At 31.3% G+C, this 25489-nt stretch overlaps 3 protein-coding genes across 9 annotated transcripts; 1 reads left to right on the top strand and 2 right to left on the bottom strand.

Moving 5' to 3' along the window:
• Nucleotides 1–27: 27 nt before the first annotated feature.
• Nucleotides 28–4405, bottom strand: LOC101246043 (probable splicing factor 3A subunit 1). Of its 7 annotated transcripts, none has more exons than XM_019213238.3 (7): nucleotides 4098–4366; nucleotides 1492–3641; nucleotides 1060–1359; nucleotides 817–892; nucleotides 531–602; nucleotides 283–364; nucleotides 28–188 (listed from the first exon to the last, which is right to left on the bottom strand). In XM_019213238.3, exons 2-3 carry the CDS (start codon nucleotides 3631–3633, stop codon nucleotides 1090–1092), a joined length of 2412 nt encoding a protein of 803 aa, XP_019068783.1. In that variant the 5' UTR covers nucleotides 3634–3641; nucleotides 4098–4366; the 3' UTR covers nucleotides 28–188; nucleotides 283–364; nucleotides 531–602; nucleotides 817–892; nucleotides 1060–1089. The 7 variants fall into 7 exon arrangements, with proteins under 7 accessions (XP_019068783.1, XP_069152504.1, XP_019068784.1 ...); XM_069296403.1 differs by having other exon boundaries at nucleotides 283–444; nucleotides 4098–4285; XM_019213239.3 differs by lacking the exon at nucleotides 817–892 and having other exon boundaries at nucleotides 283–444; nucleotides 4098–4405.
• Nucleotides 4406–6310: 1905 nt separating this feature from the next.
• On the top strand, nucleotides 6311–8829 carry LOC101257063 (small ribosomal subunit protein uS4y). The gene is made up of 3 exons (XM_010321146.4): nucleotides 6311–6464; nucleotides 7447–7828; nucleotides 8493–8829. Exons 1-3 carry the CDS (start codon nucleotides 6437–6439, stop codon nucleotides 8674–8676), a joined length of 594 nt encoding a protein of 197 aa, XP_010319448.1. The 5' UTR covers nucleotides 6311–6436; the 3' UTR covers nucleotides 8677–8829.
• A 728-nt stretch (nucleotides 8830–9557) lies between these two features.
• Nucleotides 9558–13143, bottom strand: LOC101246126 (F-box/kelch-repeat protein SKIP11). Its single transcript, XM_004236986.5, has 2 exons — nucleotides 12161–13143; nucleotides 9558–11274 (listed from the first exon to the last, which is right to left on the bottom strand). The coding sequence occupies exon 2, from the start codon at nucleotides 11256–11258 to the stop codon at nucleotides 9957–9959; it is 1302 nt and encodes a 433-aa protein (XP_004237034.1). The 5' UTR covers nucleotides 11259–11274; nucleotides 12161–13143; the 3' UTR covers nucleotides 9558–9956.
• Between the last annotated feature and the right edge of the window lie 12346 nt (nucleotides 13144–25489).

Genomic DNA, 25489 nt, shown 5'->3' with positions numbered 1-25489 from the left:
GTTATGTATATGTCACTAGAGCTAATATCATGCACAAAAGCATAAACATATATAAACTGATCAACCAATAACTTATAAGAATCATAGCAGAAGAATACTACGATGGCACATTATCTGCCAGAAAATAAGGAATTTCCAACTATTACATAAGAAAGACGTATCAATCGTCTGCAACATCCTTCGAAAGCCTGCAAAAAGTGAAGTGTTGAATCTTGATATCTGCCAACATGATCTCATCAAACACTAAAATGAACACACCAGTGAAATGAGCAATAACTCTACCTGCTTTTTGTTGTCGAGATTGGACCTCGCAACACAACCAACAAATGCAGAACACATCACATCTCCTAACAGGGGTATAAAGCTGTGTTGATAAAATAAAGGCACATCAGAGGAGCCACGGGGATACAGCAGACTCCATCAAAACAAACCAAAAGAATGAATCTACATATAACAGTTACCACTGTCAAAAAAAAAAGGAAACTACATGTAACTTGAATGTAGAGACTCGAGTGCCCCAAAAAACGCACCACAAAAGAGGCAGGTGTGATTGGGACAAGCGTCTCCCACCACGACAAGCACATCTTCTACAGAAATAGGTCCTAAAGTCCACAGAAGAATTTGAGATGTTAATTGCTAAGGGAAACCTCCAAAATTATAAGAAATGTTTGCCAAGAAGACATCAGAAAAGTTCTAAGGTGGCTTGGACTCAGAAGATAGAAAAAAATAACAACTGAGCTGTAGTTAAGGTGGAGCAACTGCAGGTGGTGAGACAAACACAAAATTAGTAACATAAACAAAAATGTGTGAACCCACAGTCATGGCATCTTTATAGACATAGAACTAGTAAACTTCCTGTTGTCCTCATGGATGATCACCAACATGCCAAAATCTGTAGTAGATACTCAGCCATCAGCTTGAAAAATAAAGATGATTAAATGCAGAAAGAAAAACTAAAGTACAAGACCAGTATAATCTCCCAAATAACATGAAAGAAGTATAGAGAATTCTTAAAACTCATAACAAGGATTAGATATGCCGAACAGTAGCAAAATAAACCTTTGAAGACCATGCCAAATAACTCCCCATTCATCTCTTTCTCCCACCACGTTCTCTTAGTGAGAGACCAAGTGTTTCTCCAGATGCAACATTATAGTACGCAAGAGACAAGTTGTCCTTGAGAAAACCAGCCTTTCCACTCAGTTTCTGTTTGTTTGCAGGCAGCTGAATCTCCCCAGAAATCTTCTCTTTTAGACTGGCAATGGTTTCGGACAGAGATTGCACTGTAATTTCCAGAATTTGTCCTTTGAGATTCCCTTCATCGGTATTCGGCACAGATATATTGATCCTTGCAGGTCCCTGCAATAAAATCCCAGCAGGCAACATAATTTCCATGAATGTAAGAAAATTGAGGCATTAAGCAAAATTCTCAGAGACCCAGACAATTATGTAAAAGTTGGGGGGAAAAAGAAAAAAAAAAGCTATCCATACCGAGTGCTGAGCCAAAAACTGGTCTTCAGGAATGAGAATAGACTCTTCAAGCTTTTGCCTCTTTGGCTCTGGCTCTTCAGGGAGAGGAGGCGCTTCCTCTGGTGGAGGGGGTGGCGGCATTCCTTGGGGCATAGGAGGCGGTGGGACCATAGACATTCCGGGCTGGGACATCGGGTGGGGAACAAAGGGTCGAGGTGCTCCCAAAGGAGTAAATTGTGATCCAGGAGGTGGTGGAATGGGAAGGTTAAGAGAATTCATACCCATCGATGGAGGCATTGGAGGGCGATTCACCATGAGATTTTGCTGACCTGGCATCTGTGGCATGGGAGGAGGTGGGGGCCGAACCTGAGGAATCATGTTAACCATAGGAGGTCGAGGTGGAGGCGGAGCAGCAACCCCAGGAGTAGAATACTGGACTGTATTAGGAGGCCTAGGAATATTCAGTGCAAGCCCAGGTGGTGGAGGTAGTGGCCTAATAGATGGAAAACCAGGTCTGGGAGGTGGAGGAGCCTGCGGTCCAGGAAGGTTTCTTGCATCATTTGCAGCATCATTCTGATCATCACTGTTCTGAGACATTGCCTGGTTCGCAGTGCGACCAATGCTACCTGTGTGACCATCCCATATGACTTGCTTCGGCTCTTCCTTCTTTTTCTCAATCTCAGCCTTGACCGCATTTGAAACTTCTTCTTCTGTGGTACCAAATATATCCGGACGGGTTCTTGCAAGTCCAACAATGTTCCTAGAAATCTCATCATCCTGCGCAAGAGTCGTCTCCTTAATCTTCGCAAACATCCTGTCCTTCTGTTCCTTGTACTTTGGATCAATGAGAGAGATCCTCATATGTTCAGACATCTCATTAATAGGTATGAGCTCACCGGTTATAGGAGAGACAACATACTTAGTTGGGTCCCTTTCTGCCAGGATCCTCTCTTCAGGCCTCTTCCAGTTCTTCACAATCCGCATTGGTGGGTCCTGTTCCTCTGAAATTGTCATGGTTTCAGCACTCTTGATATCACCATTCTCTTCAAGAGTCGCAGCTCGCATACCTTCTTCAACTAGCTGCACCTCTTCTTCATCCATCTCCATTTCCACCTCTTTTCCAGGCTCAACATACTCTTCTTCCTCCAATGTAGGCATCTTGCTCCTCCTTATAACCTCCTCTAGGGTCATAGGTGGAGGTAAATCCTGATCCTCGTCATCGGCAAAATCTATAGTCTCAACAACAACAAAATCATGCCAATCAATCATAGCCATCTGCACCCTCTCTTGTTCTATCTCATCTTCAGCTTTTTGCCGAGCCTGCTCCTGTGACCTTTCCCATTCCAACCGATGCAGACATCGCTCTAGGACTGTTGTCATGTCAGCAGCACTCTTCTGCAGCTTGTCCGTCAAGCCTTTCGGAGGCATCAGAACTTTTGAATACGCATCAGCAAGTGAAGTGAAAAACATGAACATGCTGTGAGTAGGCTTTAGAAAATGAAATTGGGGATTATTAATCTCCCTGCTTGTTAACCCTGTTAAGAAAGACTTCCCATTTCTGGCCACAAATTGTGCTGTTAGCTTAATAATATCCAGTTCTTCACCTGTGATCCCTTCAGGGAGTCTTACAGTATATTGCTCTGCCTCAGGTGGCTCGAGAACCTTTCTTACAGGTCTAAACTGAGCTGACGGATCAGGTTTAGCAGTTGCCTCAGCACCATCAGCAGTAGGAGGAGCAGGGGCTGCTTCATTGTCATCTGGCTGAGTAGGCTGCTCTCCAGAAGCCTGATTCTGTGCGCGAGCATCAGCCAAACGGTGCTGATAATAGGCATGGTAAGGATCAGAGGCATTCAAGAAGTTAAATTTCGCATTGCCAGCATTATTTAGAACAATTCTCTTCTCAAATTCCGGACCATTCTTCGCAACAAACTGCGAAGTCTTATCAACAATACTCCTAATATCTGGAGGAGGGTAAATGATACCAATAGTTCTAGTATGTGTAGCAACAGATGTTGGAACCTTGTTGCCTTTATTGTTGTCCTCTTCATTCTCTTCCATCCTATCATCCTCTGGTTCCTCTACCACCTGAGCAGGAGGTGTTGGTCCCAGATTCCCATCCAACGGCGGTGCCGGAAGGGGCAATATCGTTGTGGTACCAAACATTTCTATTCCTGCATGTTGCAGCAAATTCTATTTTCAAAAAAACAATTCATTTGTAGCACATAGCATTGAGAACGAATGATTGAAGGAAAAAAGCTTATTTATATCTTAATAACTTTCCCCTCGGGTAAGCCCCATGAAAATGGAACTTCAATAGCTAGTTTCAACTCTTTAAATACATCAGATAACTGAAAATATCTCAACAAATTTACAGATATGAATACAAAATCTCATTTCTCATGAAAAATGGAACTTCAGCAGCTAATGTCAGCTCTTCAAATACATCACATAACTGAAAAGATCTCAACAAATTTACAGAAATGAACACAAAATCTCTCTACTCATGAAAATTTAACTTCAACCGCTAATCTCAGCTCACTAAATACATCACATAACAGGCGAACAGAGAAGCTTATCAGCAATTTTCTGGTATATGACAACAACTAGACGAGGAAGAGTGAACTTACCTGAATAAGAGCAGCGACAGGCGGCAACCGGCGGCAGAACTCTCTCTGAATCTCGGACTCTAAGTGAATTTCTGAGACTATAAGACCTAATTGGAAATTTGGAACCCTAGAATTTGATCGATTGTTCTTATTGTTATTAGAACATTTTACATTCTTATATTTGTGCATTTATTAAAACAATTTGTTTTAGTATTAATTAATTGGATAACTTCTTCTTCTTCTTTTTTTAACGTTTATTTTTTAAAAAAATAATTATGATTAGTTTTCTTAAAACAATTTTTTCATTCAAGATTTTCTATTTGTAACATACAATTTAAGTTAAGTTACTTTTACTTAATAAAAGCTTAATTAGAATTGTTTAAATTTATGGAGATTAAAACGGATATTACAATATTTTGAGAAAATTATTTTAGTTGTTGTCTTCTTATTAATCTTAACTAATTTCTAAGTTGTATTTTTGAGTTTTGACAAATGCACTAGTATGCAAATTGAGAAAAAAGGATGTCCGCTCTCACGACGTCAAATACTAATTTAAAAATTATAAAAGCGAATAATTTTGTGAAGACAAAGATAAATTACATCGACCAAATTGTATTTGAGGAAGATGAAAAGGCGAAAAGAATGATCAATATCACGTTTCATGACATTCGCATAAAAACTTAGAGCGACAGTTTGTTGTGGAGATAGAGAGAGATCGCGTCTTATAATATATAATGAAAAACTATGAGAAGAGAGCAAAAAACACAACTAGTAAATCAAACTTTTTGTTATTCATGAAGAAAAATGTGAAAATGAAAAAGTGGTCATGATATAGGAAGTTGAGGATGTCGAACTCAAGTATTACAGATTGATTCTTGAAATGCCACATCGAGCATTTTTCTACGTTAGATTTTTAAAGTGATACGCAATTTCATCCTTTTGAATTTAAGTGAATCTGCGATAAAAAAAATTAGAGCAAAGTAGAAGAACATTTGACATGTTCAAGTATATATATATCATCTCCTATGATTTATGAAAACAAAATTAAACCTCATTATGTTGCTCAAGGGAGAAGGATAAGGTACTTTGCATTGTGTTGTTTCATATAATCAAAACTCGTGTTAAAGCGACTCATTAATCTTTAAAATAAGTTATTATTTAGTATAGAATGTATTTATTTGTATGTGAGAGGAAGAGTTTTTTTTTTTTTTGGAAAGGAAATAGTTAAAATACTGTTGACAAATAAGATACATATGTCGCAATTATAATTGTGATTTGCAAAGGCTTACAATAAGTAAAATCTCATGCATCACAATTAAAATGTGAGATTTAAACTCCGTTATATATGAAACTCATTCTCATTCAACTTATTGTTCCATAAATTTAAATTTCATTTGAAATATCTCTTTCTTTCTCTCAAAAATTTAAATGATTTTTTTAAAAAAAATCAAAAATTCAAATTGTCTTCAAAAAAATTTCAACAGATTTTCTCTTTTATTAAAAGATAAAGAAATATACACTCGAGAATTGAGATATGAAAACTTAAACTCTTGCTCTTATATTTTGAATGAGTAATCTAAACCTTTCTAAAAACAAAAAAAATCTTCATCAAATACTAGTATTATAAACCAATTTTAAAGAATCAAAATAAAAGACAAGTTAGTACAAAATTATTTAATATTGAATATCCATTGAATAATTTTTTTTCGACAGATATAAGATCAAATGGAGACTACCAAATAACATGCCTTCATAAAAAATTTACATGTAAAATAGCAATGTCCAATAAAAAAGTAGATTTTACAGAAATCACGTAGTTTTAATATGAAATTATAATTTATCACTCTTTAATCCCTTATAAATTAACACAAACGGATACATTAATATATAGTTCGGATATGTTAAAGAGTCCCTTGAATACATTATAACATAAACCAGATACATAATATATAGCTTGGGTACATCAAAAACTAGCTCGGATACATTATAAAATAAACAAGATACGTAATATGTAGCTCAAACACATTAAATACTGACTCGGATACATTAATATGTAACTCGAATACATTAAAAAATAAGATATTTTAGAGATTTTTAGAAATAGAAAAGGATATTAAAAATAAGAAAAACATAAAATGTGTATTTCAGTAATTTTCCAATAAAATATGCGTGAATATGAATTCGAGAAAAATATTGACCCATGGGTCCATCTTTTGGGTCAAAATTTAAATTTACTACCCAAACAAAGTTTGGGCCCAAATTTTTTAGAATCCATTAAAGGCCTATTAGGGTTTGATGAGTATATAGCAGTATCCTTTACCTTCTCAGAGATCTCTGTACATTGAAGGAGACGAACAAACATGGTGCACGTCTCTTTTTATCGCAACTGTGAGTATTTTTTTCTCCTTTATGTATGATCTCTCATTATGTATCTGTTTGATTAAATGCAAATTAGTGATTTTATGGGTGAATTTAGTAGGATTATGGATGTATGCAGCATTTGAGGTTAATTTATGTTGCTAATAGTCTGATTATATTGTAAAGTTTCAGTTTTTTTAGCTAATTGCACCATTGTTGTTGAGATTTGAGTACTTTGTAAGTTTCCTGGTTTGTGTAAGTTTATTTTTTTCATTAATGGAGAACCTTGAAGGTTATAATTGTATGATCAGTTGGTTTGGAATGTAAATTTCAAATTTTTTTGCTTGAATTTGAAATTGGGTCACTTCTCATTTTTCGTTTTTTTTAGTGCGATTGACGACTTTTATGTAACCATTGGCCTAAGAGTGAGGTTATGGAGCCTCTGTGTTTTTAGGGACTCTTTATTAATCGTAGAGTTAAATTATGTGCTTCATTTGTCCCAATTTATGTGACATTGTTTGGACTAGGGACTCTTTATTTTACAGTAGAGTTAAATTATGTGCTTTATTCGTCCCAATTTATGTGACATCGTTTGTATCAGGGACTCTTTATTTACAGTAGAGTTAAATTATGTGCTCTGAAAAAGTTGAAGACTTCAGAGATTTGTGTTCTAAAATGAACTATAGCTAAAGTTTAGTTGATTTAGCTGTAGAAAGGTGTTTTTTTGGGTATGGACTGAAAATGGAAGTATGCCTCATGAATTGTAATGGAGGGAGAAGCATTTTTAGGGTTGTTTAGTTGACGACTTCTGATGTGTGATTTAGTCATTTAGTTGATTGATTGATGACGTCTGTTATAGTTATACGCAGTGACCTAACATTAATTGGTTTTTATGTCTAATAGTCTGTATTTTTCGATTTGGCTGTGATATGCTTAGCTCAAAATTCAGGCTGTGTATAGTATATTCACATTGTAATTAAGTATATCTTACACATTGTGATACGGAATTCAGATGGGAAGACCTTTAAGAAGCCACGAAGGCCTTATGAGAAGGAGCGATTGGATGCAGAATTGAAGCTTGTAGGAGAGTATGGACTAAGGTGCAAGAGGGAGCTTTGGAGAGTTCAGTATGCTTTGAGCCGTATCAGGAATGCTGCTAGAATGCTTCTGACATTGGATGAGAAGGATCCACGTCGTATTTTTGAAGGTGAAGCTCTCTTGAGGAGGATGAACAGGTATGGGTTGTTGGATGAGAGCCAAAACAAGCTCGATTATGTCTTGGCACTCACCGTGGAGAACTTTCTTGAGCGTCGTCTCCAAACACTAGTGTTCAAGACCGGCATGGCTAAGTCAATTCATCATGCCAGAGTGCTCATCAGGCAAAGGCATATCAGGTACCATTAGTTTTTTTATTGGCAAAAGGAAATAAATAATTTCAGTCATGCTTGGTTTTGTTGTTTATCAATTTTTTCCACTGTTGTGCATATATCTCTGCTGGATTTGTTAAGAACATAATTATCAATATGGCATTTTTGGGTTCAATCACTTCTTCCTGAATTATTGGCGTTGATTTTACACCATATGTTTAGAAGATCCAGTAAATGCTACAAAGATCCATCAACGATTAAAGACAAGTTTTTTATCTGGCATTCTCTAGTAGATCAAAGTTCCATGTTATGAAGATTGTTTCATCAATCAAAATTTTCTTTTCTTGTCAATCAATATTAGCCGGGAAAGGAACACTTTATTTTTATTCTGGAGTTTGCTTTTTATATAATGATTGGCATTTCCGTGCAAATAGGATTCTTATTAAATGTAGTGGGTTTATGACAACATACTAGACATGGCATGAAAATGATATCTGCTGCATGATCATTCATTACTTTTAAATATATATATCAGAAGAAAGAAGTCTGCTTCACATAGTTTCATTTAGAGTTTAGACCAAGCAGAATCACATATATACAGAACCCCAGGGTAGTAATGTACCTACTTTTTATTTGGTGCGCGGGAATTGGGATCTCTTAGTTTCTGATTCACAATATCTTTGCACTGCAGAGTTGGTAGGCAGGTGGTGAATGTTGCTTCTTTTATGGTGAGAGTAGACTCCCAGAAGCACATTGACTTCTCTCTCACTAGTCCATTTGGCGGTGGGCGTCCTGGAAGAGTGAAGCGAAAGAACCAAAAGTCTGCTGCCAAGAAGGCTGCTGGTGGTGATGGTGATGAAGAGGATGAAGAATGATCAACTATCTTAGTGTTTGGTCTATTTGGCTTGTAGTTCTGACCTATCTTTTTTTTCTGCTATTTGTGGTTTACCTTCATGTAGTAGTAAAGAAATATTAAACAGAAGTTTCTAAATCTTGGATTTTGCACTGTTTTAAGAGTTTTGACTAAATCTGTCTTACCATGTGTTTTCTTTTGAGAGTTAACCCTCTGAAGGGGTCGTTACATGTATTAGTAACGTAGAGATTAGTTATTCAACTCTTGTCTCCATTGCCATGCATCGGAGCTCTGGTAATAACCATAGATGAACTTACCTAGGTCAAGTATCTCGTTTGCTAGATGAAAATTATTCTTCATATATGAAAATTATAATAAAACCTGTTAGAAAAGAATATTTGAAGTCCAAAATATTAACATTTCATACCTAGCTCTCATATAAGGAAAGAGACTAGAGAAGATTTTTTTTAATTTAATATTGAAGTCTTGACCCATATATTAAGTAATTAATTGATTACTTTGTCTCCAACTTAGGAAATATAATTAAATCATATTTGTAAGTATTTAAATGGGAGAAAATGTTTTATTAGAAGTTCCTAAGAAAATCATATTTTATGGAGAATGATGCCTAGGGTAAAAATTGTGAAACATCATCTGATATTTTGAACAAACATAAATTGTGAAACTATCATCTGATATTGAACAAACATGCCTGTGATGCACTAAATATCTATCACAAAGCGGGAGCGGGGTTCAGAGAGGATAAAGTATATGCATATCTTACGGTCCTCGTGGAGGTAGAAAAGTTGTTTCTAAAAGATATTTAGCTCGATTACAACAATATAAAGCTCAAATAACACAAATTTAAAGGGAAAGTAGAAAGGCATTCTAAAGGCACCAATATTGTCTCAACTTGTAGCCTGTTGTCAACAAGAATAAATGTATTTGGTACATAAAACAAGATGTCAAATGAACATCACTACAAAACCTTATTTTTCTTCCTCAACAATGTCAAGAAAAATAAGGATCACAGCATAACCAAAATCTATCACTGTATTGCTCCCATCTTCAAGTTAATATTTTACCTCTGCGGCCGCCTTTGGAGTTTTATGCAAATGAAAATGGGAGATGAGATAAGTCGTACTCAGGATCGACCTTCTAAATAACGTAATTCTGTTGAATATTGGGTATAGTTTGGTAATCTGATAAGATAAAACAGAAGGATTCAGAAACGAAAAGGTTGGGATAAGTTACCAATTGGCAAGAATTCCCAATTCTGTATCTACTTGCAAAAATCATATGTCAGCAACCCATGACAGCACAATTATACACAAAGCTACCAGATCGCTTTCGTCCAAGCAAGTTCCACTGAGGCGGTCCTTCACTAGGAACCCATGAATTAACTTCGATATGCCCTTCACCCATGGTTCTAGGTCCTCCGATTACAATTAGCCTATCACCACAAGCTCGAAAAGCCAAGCCCCAACCATTCATTGAAGCTGCTCTTTCAGGCAATCTTCCTATAGTAGCCCATGTTTTGTTTTTCTTGTCATACTTCCTCACCTCCATGTCAGCATAATCAGCAGCATACAAATCATTATTCACAACCGCAACCAAAGGAGGTGCTTCAGAAGTAGCAGGCATATCACCCCTAGCTCGGACAGGAGACATGCTCGAAATTTCAGTCCATTTTCCTGTTTTCAAATCATATTCCTCTCCACAAGTCAGTAGCGCGTTTGATGACTCCGTACCTCCAATGCCTCCAATTACGTAAAACTTTTTGTCCATAAATACTGCAGAACACATCTTCCGCCGCTTGTTCATGCTTGGTAAGGTCTTCCATGTTCCAGTCTCTGAATTGTAAAGTTCTGCTGAGCTGAGGATATTGCCCTGTGAGTCACAACCACCAGCTAGAATGGCAATCTCCCCAGAGCTGGCAGAGCCAAACAAACACCTTGGTGCGTTCATTTCTGTTCCAGCTGACCAACTGTTTGTCAGCAAACTATAACGATAAATGACATGTGACAATATCTCCTTTCCAAACACAAGCAGCTCTGTCCCAACTGCTAAAGACTCCTTGTCTGAGAACACAAAACATTCATTGAAATTCATTGATGGTAGATGCATCCAACGGCGACGAATGGGGTCAAAAGCTTCCCATTGACGTAGATGGCAAGAAAAATAAACCCAATGCTCAACCACGCCTTGTTGACGCCTCAGTCTGTAAAGCTCCCCACTACTAATTAACGAGCGAAAGCTACGATTTAAAGATGCAATAGCCCCAAAATCAGACCTGGAGCAATGAATGAGAGAGCTAACAGAGTTGTCTCGGCCAATGGAAGGAATAAGAGAACTAGTATCTTCATCATGACGCTGATCACCAGCTTGGTCATGTGGTGAGGCTAGAACGACTTCTTTTCCATCACGAGCATCAGATAGCTTTGGCAACTTGCGTTGCACAACTTCATCCTCCTGATTATTTTCCAATGGCCTTTTACCATTCTGAACTTCAATCATATCGAGGCTGTAATTAATGCAGGCCGACCAGTTGTTGTTTTCTCTTGAGAAATCCCTAGGAACCAAACAAGATCGATCTTCCAACATATCGTCCAGGTTCAACCTAACCAATAGAATTCCCAATAAGAATTCATCAAAACATAGATAGAAACCTATTGAATTCTAAATAACCAAACAACAAAATTCTCCTTCATCAAAGCACAACATTCAACCTAACCAATAGAATTCCCAATAAGAATTCATCAAAACAAAGACAGAAACCTATTGAATTCTAAGAAACCAAACAACAAAATTCTCCCTCATAAAAGCACAAGAAAGGAAATCAATCTCTAACTACTCTTTCCATCGACATCAATTCGATCACAAAATAAAGCAATTCCAGTATCTTATAATGAATAAAGCCAATCCAGATTACGCAAATACAAAGAATAAAAGCAAATTTACAACCACACACTCATTTAAGGTACAATTTAGATTTACTTGATTCTTCAATACACATCATAACTGCAGAAGCCAATCTATATACACAACTAGAAACACCTCAAAACCTGAAAAATTTCAATCAAATGAACATGCAAGAACAAACAACAACTGAAGAATATCAGGAAATAACTAAATTCACCAGAAATTACATACTTGAAATCAGAAACACCCAAAAAATTGAAGCTTTCAATCAAAAGATAAGTAAAATCCACAAAGATTCAGTTTTCCAATACATGAAAGTTCAGTAAACCCTCCAAAGATAATCAAAATTCACCAAAAATAGCAGATTCCCAGAATCAAAAACACCCAAAAATTGCTATAAAAGCTGAAACTTTGGATAAAAAATGCATACTTCACCAACCCAGATCTCTAATTTCACATCAAAAAACACCCAAAAACTCAAAAACAAATCTTGTATTAATTTCAATCCCAATCCCAATAATTCAATTAGATCTCTTTATCATACTTACAAAATAAAAACTCAAAAAAAAAAGATTACCATTTACCTGATTAGATTTATGTATACATCTTCAACTTAAAATTCAACTGTGTGTATGTGTGTGATTTTGCTCTCTTTTTCTTCCTTTTTTTTGTGTGATTTTTTTGTTTCTGTGGATTCTTTGTACAATCAAAGTAGACTTTGGCTTCTGCTTTGGGGCATAATTTTTCAGAGGACCCCTTTTATCTCTCTTCCATACTATTTTATGTCAACTACTAAATTAATATATACTAAAATAAGGAAGAAGAGAGGAGGTACTGTTCATTCCACAGCTGGAAATGTGTCATTCATATGCTTTTTTTTTCTTCTTTTTCTTTCTACGATGTGTGTTGAAAAATACAGAGTAACAAGATGTAGAGAGGATATAATATACAAAAATAGATTGACGGTATTGATTTAGTGGTGAATGAAATAGTTGAAAACACGAGATTTTTATTGAAATATTCGTGGAGATCAAAATATTAGTGAGTCTTTTCATCTGTCATAGTCTTGATTAATATAGTTATCTGGTTGACATAGTTAATGAAGTGGTTGATATTATGATGTTTTTAGGTTGAAATGTCACAGAAATAGTAATGATTTTTTTTCATTTGTTATTATCTTGATGAACATCAAGATTATATAGTTATCTGGTCGAAATAATTAATGAATTAGTGGAGAGTTTGAAGTTTTAAATTGAAATATCGAGATAAAAAAATTGATGATTCTTTTTAACTGTCTTAATTTTGCTAGAATATTGTTATATGTTTAACGACATTGTGAGCTAATAGTTAATGAAGTGGTTGAGAGCTTGAAATTTTGGATTGAAATATTTACAAAGACAAAAATACTAGTAGTTCTTTTCAGATGCGCTACTCTTGATGAATATAGTTATATGATCGATGATATGATCTAATAATCAATAAAGTGGTTGAAAGCTTAGAATTTCGGATTGAAATGTTTATAAAGATAAAAATACTAATAGTTCTTTTTATATATCCTTCTCTTGATGAATATAATAATCTAATAATCAATTATATAATTGACAACATGAAGTTTCGTATTGAAACGTAGTAGAGACAAAACTACTAATTATTCTTTTTCATTTATTTTAACCTTTATGAATATATTTACATGATTACTTTGTGGAATAATCATCATCCACGCCTACTTATGTCTCTTTGGTGGCTTCCTTTTATGTTTTTTCTTCTTAAGATTCACACTAATTTTTCAATTAAAAAAGGTTCCAAGTATTTGGTCAGTCATAAAAAGTAGCTAATTAGTTTTTCCCTTTTTTCAAAAAGGAATTTCCACAATCATATTAAATGTTATATTCGATATATAATCGTTTATTAAAATAATATTTAATAAAAATACATATTATATATATTCAATAGATTCATAGGGTTTGGAGAGAATTGAGTCATTGAGTGTATGCAGAACATATTTTTACTTCGTATAGGCAAAAAAATTATTTGAAGTGTATGCAGAATATATTTTTACTTCGTATAGGTAAAAAAATTATTTTCAAAGAATTCTCAATTCGAGTATATAATATATTAAATAATGAAAAGAAAAATGACAATAGAGAATAAAACAACTAATTATGAAATAGTAGCAATTATAGAATAATGTGATATCAAAATATAATAAATAATAGATGACGATGAAATAAAAAACAAAACACTCTACGGAAACGACTAAATCCATGAAAAATTAAGATAACGCTCCATATATATCTTTTAATCTTGTACCTAATGCACAATTTTATTCTTCTATTTAATGTCATATCTTCTTTAAGCTACATCATTTTCTATCTAATTATTTTTTTTCAATATATTTTCAATTCATACCTATTCATATCTTTTCACTTAAAAAATCTACACAATTTTTCTTTACATATCTGAATCATCTTAATCTTATCTTACTTTATACGTCTCATTGCGATTTGCGATTTACGAGAGATAATTATTTTTAATCGAGTCATCAAACTCTTAGATATGATCATGTATTTTGTATTATTAGGCGCATGCCCCCACAACCAAAAGACCAATTTTCAAAGTTCAATTAGCACAAATTTGAAACTGCAATATATTATATACTATATGGTATAAATATCGTGCGTGAATCCGATTCTTCTTTATTTCTTATTTTCTTCAATTTTACAAATTTTTGTTTTTGTTTAAATAAAACACATGTCATAATTAAAAATGGAGATGAAATTATTCAAAGTAAAATTCAGCACATTATAAAATAACAATTTATTTTTTTTATTCTAAAAACTTTTGACAGACGAAATTTTAATTAAAAACGATATTCCATTCATAAATATATTTTTTAAAAAAGACTTTTCTCACTTTTGCTTGCTTAAGAACATCATTTATTTTGTTGTTAATAATATATTCACTTTGATCGATCTTAATTTAATGTACGTGTACGGTAGATTATTTATAAGAATATTGGTTTATAAATATCATATCTTACGCTGGTCTAATTTTCTAACGTTACATTCATTAATATATAATAATTGATTCACTATATTTACGTATCACAAGTTGAAGTCAATCCAGAAAAAATATAATATATATTTTGAAGGACAGACAATTAAAAATATATTCCTTTTTGGCAAAACAATAAATAACTACGGTATATAACAATAAAATGAATTTTGACATAAATAAATTAAATTGCCAATCACAATCCCCAACTGATAATCGATAATTATACATGAACTATTTTTGTCAATTTAATTAGCAATAACGTTAGAGAGTTCTTCGTTTTATCTATTTAGTTGTCCACTTTAAAAAATATACACATATTAAGATAATAATAATTACCATAATAAAATTATAATTTTATTTTTATTAATTATAATTTCAAAAATGATGAATTAAAACTTAAAAATTTTCAAGAAATTTAAATGAGGGTATAATAGAAAATTCTTTTTGTTCTTTCTTAAATTTGTTAAATTAATCAAGTAAATAGAGACATCTAAAAGAGAAAATATAGACAAGTAAATAGGAACAAAAATATTATTATTATTATTATTATTATTATTAGAATTTAAACCTTTTATCTTGATTCATTATATTTTTGATTTGAGTGGTAGGTAGGAATAATTTTTTATAAAAGATATTTTCTTTTAAATAAAACTTTATATAATACAAATTTAAAATAATCAAAATATTGAGTAAGCAAAAATTAGAAAAGAGAATATGATAGACTCAATGAATGTAGTTCTGAATCATATTCTTTATTCCCTTGGTATTTGTGGTCCTTTACTTTTTTTTTATTATTATTTTTGTTATATTGAGATTTGATTAAATTTAAATATATTTTAATTTTTAAATAAGGATAATATTTTGTAATAAGTAATTTTTTATATATAGGATTTGAATTTAAAATTTTTTAATTTAATATAATGGACTATTTATTACTCCGCTAATAAACGAATTAGCTTTATGGTGCACTTACATTTTTTTTAATTATAGTTTCATGTTTTTTTAATATGAGATTTTTATTCTGTTTCTTTTTTAATTACAGTAATAGTATCTCTTTTATTCTTTTTTATATTATTTTCTATTACGATATTTTAAAAATACATATAAGATAACTTTACACGTTTCGTCGATGCTAACTTTTATAAGTCAAACTTATACTTTGGGTTCATCTTTAAATTTATCTCTTTTGTGTTCTTTTGTTATTTTTCTTAAACGCTATTATAACATTTCTTAAACTTTGACTACTATTTAATACGTGATTGACTTAAATAAAAGAGCTAGTAAAAAGATGGGCATTTGCATTGTTCCACTCAAAATAATACTATTTCAACACGTCTCAATTTATTATATAATATACCTTTTGTTTTCTTTAAATAAAGTGAATTTAGACTAATATTTTAAAATATATTTCTTTAATATTAAAATAAAAACAAAATTTAATTTATGATACTATTTATTATTTAAAATATTTAAATCTTACTTTTAAAAATATTGAATTAATTAAACTTAATTTTAGCAATTAGTACTTTGATGTATGCTTCGATCAAATTTAGATTGCATATTATAGGGTCTATTTAGACGTGACACTCCTGATAGAAATTTTTATACTCTTTCTGTTTAAAAAGAATAATTCTATTTTTTTAATTTGTTTAAAATGAATGACCTATTTCTTTTTTTGGCAACACTTTAATTTTAACTTTCCACGTGATATTTTAAGGCTACGAGATTAAAGGTCATTTTGGTACATTTGACATAACTTTAATTTAGAACCACAATATTAAAAAAAATCTTTTTTCTTTTCTTAAATTTCATTCCAAATCAAATTAGTTTATTCTTATTTAAACCGAATAGAAAATTTTTATTTCAAATCAAATTGGTTTATTCTTTTTTAAACGAATAAAATAATTATCAAAGGTGTGAATAGAAAAAAGTGGCTAACGAATAGCGTGTGTATTTTTTAATCATTTGACTCGTGTCAAGTGCCGTGTACGACTTGACGGCAGGCATAGTAGTCCTACACGGCGTGTCGTAATTTAAAAATAATAAAGTGTACGTATATATTATTTTTATATTAAAAATAAATTAAATTATTTTTAATTGAGTCTTTATCTAATAAATAACGATAATAACAAAAGTATAGATAAAGATAGTTTATAAGAAAATAATTGATAATTTCCATTCGAGAAATAACATATAGTAACAGATATCAAAAGATATAATATTATAACTATTAGTACGGACAACAAAAAGATAATACATTGCCCTTTATTAACCTTCTATCCTAATATGTGCATTCGACAACTTTTCTATTTAAATTTGTCTCTTAAAACTAATTATCTCTCACATTTTCGTATTGAATGTCCATGCATCTCCTCATTACATGTCTGAACCATCTCATGAACCTCACTATCCGCATCTTATTACCTCCAACTAAGTCACTTTCAGTTTGTCTCGAATATCCTCGTTTCTAATCTTTATCTTCTCCTTCTTTTCATCCTCATCTACACTGATTTCATCTTCCTAATTTGAACCTCTTGACTAATCAATACTCCATCCCATCCATATATTGCCTTACTTAAGCCACTTCTTTTAAAGCCTAATCCCAATTTTGTTTTTCTCACTCTTCCCTTTTTTCACGTGTGATTTTGATATAAATAACTATTTTTCTAACTCACAATGCAGTGTCAAAAATTGAAATTTTGAAAAGTATTCAATTGAGGGATAATTATCTAAATTGAATGTCACCAAAATTTTAGGGGTCGGTTAAATGTGTGTTTACATACACATGGTCATATAAAATATATATACATTACTTATATTCTATATACATATATAATATGTAATGTATAATATTAGAACGTATGCGTTAAATGTAGTAGTATATAATGATTTATATGTAACGTATAAAAGTGTATATACGTCATGTATTCATGATGTGTATACATTGAAATCGATTTGGCTTCATGAAAATTCAATTAAACATATGTTTGGGCATTTTAAATGTAAAAAGTTATTGGGCTATTCTTATTGTAAACTATTTGTTTGGACTTTGGGGAGTACATATGGGTGGGTAAGAATCCCAATTTAGTATAAGTTTAGTTATTGGACTAGTCTGTTAAGTTGGGATTCTAGCCTTCTAACAAATGAGCCCATCTATGGGTTCCAAGTTCCAAGTTCCAACCCTAGGAATTTATTCTTTCTAATCAAAAGTTCTCCTTTTAAATTTAATGAGTATGGGTGGTTTTCTATTCGGTGTCTGAAATCCATATTGAAATCTCGACTAAGATCCAGATCGTTAACTGCAAAGCTCATTTAGGAGTGATGCTCACAACATGATTTTCTCCGTACACAATAATGTTTATATGGAAGCATAAGGTCCAAGATATTTAAAAGCTAGCCCAAAAGAACAAAAAAGACTCATGTCTTTGATCTTAAACTAGAAGGCCCTAAGTGAAGGGTATTTTATTACTTTAGAATAATGAAACCTAATAGTTCTCCATATAAATAAGCCATTAGGTTTTTGTTTTTTAGGGATTGCTTTTGGATGATGAGTTTTAGATTACTCTTCAGGGTGAGGTTATAGGAATTGTCCCTAGGTTTCTATAATAATTTTTGAAAGAAAATTGCCCAAAAGCCATATTATCAAAAAATTTATAAGCTAAACATTAAAAACTAAGAAAATCGCCTAATCTCTTAATCGTCTCATACCTCTTCTTGAGTATACTTTGACTTACTACAAATTACTAGTAATTCATTTGTGAGTTCATACATTTCAATTCTGGATTAAATATTTCTTTTTTTTTTGGTCCTATATTTAAGATTATTGATTGTATTTACATATGTCTAGGTAATTAATTATTTAACTACGGATGATTAATAGTGTCAATGCTTTATTCAAACGCATAACTAATTTAATTTTCTTATAAAATCAGTTTGAACAATTTAGAATGATGCCCAAATTCAAGATATCTAGTCAAGAAAGAATGAGGCCAATATAGATTTATATGTTATTTTTAGGAAAAAAGGATAAATATATTTTTGAATTATCGTAAATGGTATGGAGATACCTTGTCATACATTGGAATATTTGTGCCTTTACCGTCCAAAAACTAGAGCATATATGTCTTCACTCTAACTGAAGACTAAATAGGGACACGTGGTAAAATCTAATCCATTAATCCGACGTGTGATCGGCAGATAAGACCATGACACGTGTATGTCCGTTAGTATAAGGGTATATATGCTCTAGTGTTTGGACGACAGGGGCACCAATGTCACAAAAGAATAACGGGGTATCTTTACCATTTAAGATAGTTCGGGAATATATATGTTCTTTTTCCCCTTATTTTTTCTTTTAAAAAAAGGATAAGGCACAAATATGCCATCGAGCTTTGAGAAAAAAAGCTCATCATCTATACTACCTATTAAAAACTTTGGCTCATCTATGCCATTTTTGTTTGAGAAAAGACTCATCCATGCCACTATTTGTTAACTGAAATGACATAGATGAATAAACTCTTAATTAACAGATGGTATGAACGAGTGACATATTTAAGTTTTTTCCCTTCTAAAATCATTTAGTTAATGACGTGATCGAATCATAACTAATCACATGTAAAAAATAATTTTGTAAAATTATTAACTACTTTTAATTAATAAATAATGACCTGAATGAACCTTTACTCAAACGAGAAAATGAACCAAAATTTTAACAAATAACAACATTAAAAAAGCCTTTTCTCAAAAATTCGACCACATATTTAAAGTCTTTCAATAAAATTGACTTTAGACCACTAATTTTATTGAGCCGCCTCGATTATTTGAAGAAAACATTTTTGTCTATAAACGTGTTGAGCCGCCATGATCACATGACTTTGGGAAAGCCTTTGTGTGTAAACACATTATACAATATGGAGGAATAGGCAAAATACATATGCTCTTGTTATAAAGAAATAAAAAGAGTCACGTGATGTATGTTTGTTCAATTCACAGACCAACCATGGCTATAGTGATAGTGATAATGATAGCTTTTGGCTTATGACATTAAATTTATAAGGTGGGTCTGTTATGTTTCTTGAGGACATTCCTTGTTAGAATGTCATTTGGCATAGGACGGGCGGCTAAGTTTGAGGCGGAGTTAGCGTTTTAGTTTGATTGAATTCAATATCTTTAATTTAAATTTTGGTTTTAGGTTACACGTTATATTGAGTTGAACTGAAATTAATTTTAATGATTGACAAACAATTAGAAAAGAATTAAATCCTTAGTAGGTCTCGATAATGATTTTTAAATATTTTGATGATTAATAAACGATGCAAAAGAATCATGTCCTTGGTAGGTCTTTTGGAAGAACTAGTCACGTTGATGACTGGTTTGTCTATATAAGAGTTATGCAGATATTTAAAGATAATTGATTAGATATTGCGAAGTTGGATCCTATTTCATATTGGATTCATTAAAGATGGGAGAAAACATGATAAAAGAACAAAAAATGAATCTTCTTGGTTTACATGTTAACTCTTTTCTTAGTGTAATTGCATGCTTGTTTATGAATTCTATCTTGTGTAATTAAAGTATGAGTGGTTAAAATTTCTCTATCATCTAGGGTTATGGAAAATATAATGTATAAAATAATTGGACATCTTGTTCTTAATTGATGAGTGTTTAGCGGAATTTATCTATCATTAGTAAGACTTTGGGTATTAACACTAATATCTTTTAATAATAATGAAATGGATCATTACCAGCAAGCGAGTCATCTTCACAGTCGTTGTTCATTTAAAATTTCATCTTCTTATCCAACTACATTTCATATATTTATTGTTTGTATATATAATAGTATATATATATATATCTATTACAATACAAAATAAGAAATCCTATACACAATCTTATATCTTATTCCTCTAATATCACTTACAATTTATTTTATTTTTTTGTATCATATTGTTGTGGATGATGAGATAAGGGGTAGATGGAGACCATGTATAAAAAAGGGACCATATCTTAAAAATAGATAAATTTAAAGTACTTTTTTAGCTTCATGCATGTTAGCATGTGACAAAGTTGTGCATATGATAATACTTAGTAAATAAAGGCACATGTAATGAATAGAGACTTCACATTATTGAAGATACTCAACCAGAAGATCTTCTCAATCAAATTTATGACAAATTTGAATAATAAACTTCATTAATTATTATTATTAGCTTGATCTCAAACTTGATTTTATTCCCTTTAGCCTTTAGGTATATCTTTAACAAACAATGCAAACAAAATCTTATTAAGTAATAATATAAATCAGAGTTGATATACTAAAAGTTTTCCTAAACTATTCACTTTTTGTAATTTAATAATTAATCTATATATCGATGCGTTGTTATTATCGTCTGAACTATAATATTTTATATTGTACAAAAAGATAATGTAAATTGTCACATGATAATGCTTTTTTATCTATCACAAACTATAACGAGAGTGAGGTCACTCTTCATGCCACTTGGCATTGCAGGAATTTTAGATAGAACTCGATAATAATTTTGATCTAAATTTTATATTTGTATTAGAAAAAAAGAAAGAAAAAAGAAGCTCGTTGTATAGGTGTATATAAATTACTAATATACAGATTGATAACTTTACAAAACAAAGACTCTGAACCCATAAAGTTCAAATCGTGACTCACCCTCTATCCTCCGATCATAAATCCTCTTGCATCATTATTAGATGAATTTGGTTGATTATATTTTTCCTTGTTTTGGAATTTTGACCAGATATGATCTTATTCAAATCCATATTCTCTTCGTATGTCATGACAAGATATATTGTCATTTTGTAAATATATGCATGAAACATGACCTTTCTCAGTCCGATATTCAATATTAATATTGAAATTTGATTATTTTAGAATTAAGCTATGTAAGGCCTCATTCGAACACGACAATCAGTTTTAAAATGAGTTGGAATGTTTATATTGTATAATCTTTTACCAAATTATAATTGAAAAAGGGAAAACAAAGGAAGGTGGCATGGACTTTGATAAAATAATATTTCTTGCATATAAGTTTGATAGAAATTTTCTTTTATTTGTCCAATTTTATTTTTCCAAAATTGTATACACGAGGGTTTACCCTAATTGTCATCGAGCTAGTAATAATATAGTAAGTATATTTCCATAATTAAAACTATGTTAAATACGAAATTTCTTAGGTTATTATATACTTATATCAAAATGAAAGGAATATCATGATCATGTCAAAGTAATCCACACGCCTAATTTTATTTGTTCGCTCTGTTGAACATTTCTTTTACATTATTATCTTTGAAAATTATCGAAAATACAAAAAAAGTATGACAATATTAATTTTTTTTTTAAATGTTATTGTAGTTATATATTGCATTGCATTTTATTTTGACAAATGAAATTATACTCTAAAGAAAGCATACAACGCTAATAAAATCCATTTCATCCCACTAGGCTTCTATAGCCTTTCTTCAAAAGCTAAATAGGCCAAGATGAAATTGAAGTATGAATGTCTATTCTCATGTTCTTAAATTAATAAAACATCCTCTATTTTTAATTAAACAAACCTAGCTAGGGTGGTTGAGCTATATAAATTAAATAATTTGATTCATAATAGTTGTAGAAACTAACCTAGGCTAGTATATACCATAGGTAAAACCCAATTTGGAAAAAACGTTCTTCTTATCACTTCACGTTAAAAATGATTTTTAGTAGCAATTAATTAATGATAATAACTTAATTACGATTAAATATATTTTTTAGAGGTAATTAACACTTTTTGTAAATGTCCTTAAAACCCATATATAACGATATTAAACCTAATGTCAGTAAAAAATTTAACACCTATTTGATTTAAGGAAAATTAATGTTAAAAATGAAATAATTTATGTGTGTTTTGTTATGATTGATTGTTATATCTAAAGGTACTACATACACATCGAACCCAATTGGGTTGAACTTGGCTAAATTACGACTTGCTTATAAGGTATTTTAAACGTTAGCTCTCACATTGAATCAAGTCTGATTCTGATAACATATCAAAATAGGACTAAAGAAAATTATCTCATATATCTTATGGTGATGTATAGGATCTTATTTTAATGAGTTTGATCCAACAAGTTTCAATGCATGTTGTCGAGGTCCACCTTAAATTAGACATTTAATTTAGAATTACTTCCTTCCGTCTTATATTAATTATATCCATATCATAAAAATCATTTATTACAAAATAATTCACCTTACGCAAGGGTATTTTTTTTTTAGACTCCATAAAGAGGGAATAGTCCACTTAAGTGGAAGGGGAGGACTATTTTTTTTTTACATGGGTCAAAAGACTGTCCCCGTTACTCTTTCAGGAGAAGTCATTTTCTTTTTTCGAAATTCTTTTCCACAACTCCTTATCACTATTTCGCTCTCTATAAAGTATAGTGTCAGTCTCCTTACTTTAGATGGTACAAGAGGTATCTCAAATCTTTTCACTAGAGAACCAAACTAGGACTAGCAGAAAATTATCTCATATCTTCTCCGCTCGTATTAAAGAAAGGTCGACGTAATGAATAAAACTCACAAACTTAACCTAACTCATTTTATAATATAAAAAATCAATTAATTTTGTATCATTTTATTCTTAGTATTAAGTGATCATGAGTAACAAATTTGACTAATATAGCATAAGAATTACAAACTTGAAAAGTTCAAGTGACAATTAATTAATAAATATAAGATTGTTCAAATAGAAATAAGATTATCATACCCTTGTTTTCTTAAAAAGAATGTCTATTTATTGAAGAGACAAAAGGGCAAAGTAATAAAATTGGAGTATATGGTTATTGAAGAAAGAAAGGGATACTATATATATGTATATTACATAACATATTACATATGAAATATAAATTATCACGTAAAAACACATGTTTTATTTGTTCAATTTTCCATAAATTTAAGTGCATATGCACATCCAAATTAAGTTAAGGGGCATAAATATCATTGATGCCATTTTATTATGTAAATACAATTTAATTTATATACACCTAGTTTAGGGTAGGGGTAGGTCTAGAGATTAGAGTGGTCTTTGTTGGTATATATATATTTTCTTAGATCCAAAATAAATGAATTTTAAGGTCTAGAAATTTAATTATTTATTCTAGATAGGAAGGAGTATATCAAAATTACAACGAAATAATAAGATATATAATATGAGCTTGACCATCAAAGACTATGATGCAGCGAATGTAATTAATTCCTTTTTAATTAGAAATATCAAATTCAAGTTTTAAATAAGAAAACTCTTAAAAAAATCTTTTTTTCTTAATTAAGATCTTTTAGAAATAGTCAAACTCCTATATAAATATCGAATTGCCCATCGAAAAATGGTAACATGGGCTTGCATGATGTATACTGACAGTAGAGGCCCCAAAGTTGGCAGTTTACTAAGGGCTAAATTTCCTATTAGCCACTTGACTAGTTTGTGAGACACATGTAGAAGGACAACAATGTGTATAGTGTAAAAGAAGATTTTATATTAATCAAATTGTCAAATAATAATAATAATATATGGAATTAATGACTTAAAAAAAGTTCATGACATTATACAATACATTTATATTGACTTAAATTTTATTTACAGGTAAATCTTTATGATATGTATCAGTAGTATGCAGATATCATTTGTCATACTTTGGGATATTGGTGTCTCTGACATTCAAAGACTAGAGCATATATATCTTTATACTAACAAACATAAATGTGTCATAATTTTATTTACCGACTTGATATTTATTAAATATCGAATCGACGAATAAAATTGCTTCATGTGTTCCTATTTAGTCTTCCGTTAAAGTGAAGGGTATATATGCTCTAAATTTTGGATGACATAGGCGTCAATATCCCAAAAATATGATAAAGGGTATGCAGATATTATTTACGATAGTTTGAGAGTATATTTATCCTTTTTCCTTAATTAAAATGGTAACAAATAGGCTAGGATAAGTTAAACTATATTATCGACTTAAAATAGTTTCACACTATAGATTAAATTTAATTAAAGAAAGGACTAATTAGTCATTACAAATAATAGGATGTACAATTGAAGGCTCATATATACCTCTATTGGTTTCTTATATTTATCGTTATTTTTGGTCTAAAATATGTCCAATTGCTAATGATTTTCCAACATGAAAAGATTATATTATATTTTATATTATAAAAGTCACATAGGAGTATATTTGAAACTTTTCAATTTTTTGGTGACATATTGAGTGTTTTGAATTGTTTAGGGATATTTATAATTTATTTAATAGTTTTTTTAAAAAAAAAATTAGAATCTTTTATTTGTCTGCAAATCTCCTTTGTGGCAAATGTCAGAGCCAATCTTGACATTTGTTAGAAGAAGCCTAACTATCAACAAAAAATTAACAATACATGATTTTCAAGAAAAGAAAGATAACCTTTATAAGTATAAAAGATGTGAAAAGTTATGAATTTTTTTTTTGGGTGGGGGGGTTGGGGTGGGGGAGGGTATGGGGGTATTTTTTTTTTGTCATTTTAGCTATTTTATTTCGGTATAAGTTATGTCGAAAGTATTATTCCACCCAAAGGTCGAGATAACTTATTTCGATATGTTCTTTTCATTTATCATGGAACTCCTTAAAAATGTTTTAAATAACTAGGCTATAACAACCTATTATGTTAAAGATGTCCAAAATATGTTATTCAATTAATAATTTTGTGTATCATTTTACTTGTATATGCAGTATTTTTTTCCGATGAAGGGTGTCCAATTGGACACTCTCACATTTATGTGCCTACGTCCCTGATCATGAATAAGTTATTCCAA

This window comes from Solanum lycopersicum, chromosome 4 (assembly GCF_036512215.1).
Source record: "Solanum lycopersicum chromosome 4, SLM_r2.1".
Classification (NCBI taxonomy): Eukaryota; Viridiplantae; Streptophyta; class Magnoliopsida; order Solanales; family Solanaceae; genus Solanum; species Solanum lycopersicum.
Note: the sequence above shows the minus strand (reverse complement) of the source record. Positions and strands in the feature narration are given on the sequence as shown.

What these genes read in the sequence shown, in the direction of transcription:
- LOC101246043 (XM_019213239.3), bottom strand. Translation starts at nt 3,633, where the DNA reads ATGTTTGGTACCACAACGATATTGCCCCTTCCGGCACCGCCGTTGGAT. An exon ending in AGTTTTTGGCTCAGCACTCG is followed by an intron (nt 1,360 to 1,491) that starts GTATGGATAGCT and finishes ATTTTATTGCAG; the next exon opens with GGACCTGCAAGGATCAATAT.
- LOC101257063 (XM_010321146.4), top strand. Translation starts at nt 6,437, where the DNA reads ATGGTGCACGTCTCTTTTTATCGCAACT. An exon ending in CGTCTCTTTTTATCGCAACT is followed by an intron (nt 6,465 to 7,446) that starts GTGAGTATTTTT and finishes TACGGAATTCAG; the next exon opens with ATGGGAAGACCTTTAAGAAG. An exon ending in ATCAGGCAAAGGCATATCAG is followed by an intron (nt 7,829 to 8,492) that starts GTACCATTAGTT and finishes TTTGCACTGCAG; the next exon opens with AGTTGGTAGGCAGGTGGTGA.
- LOC101246126 (XM_004236986.5), bottom strand. Translation starts at nt 11,258, where the DNA reads ATGTTGGAAGATCGATCTTGTTTGGTTCCTAGGGATTTCTCAAGAGAA.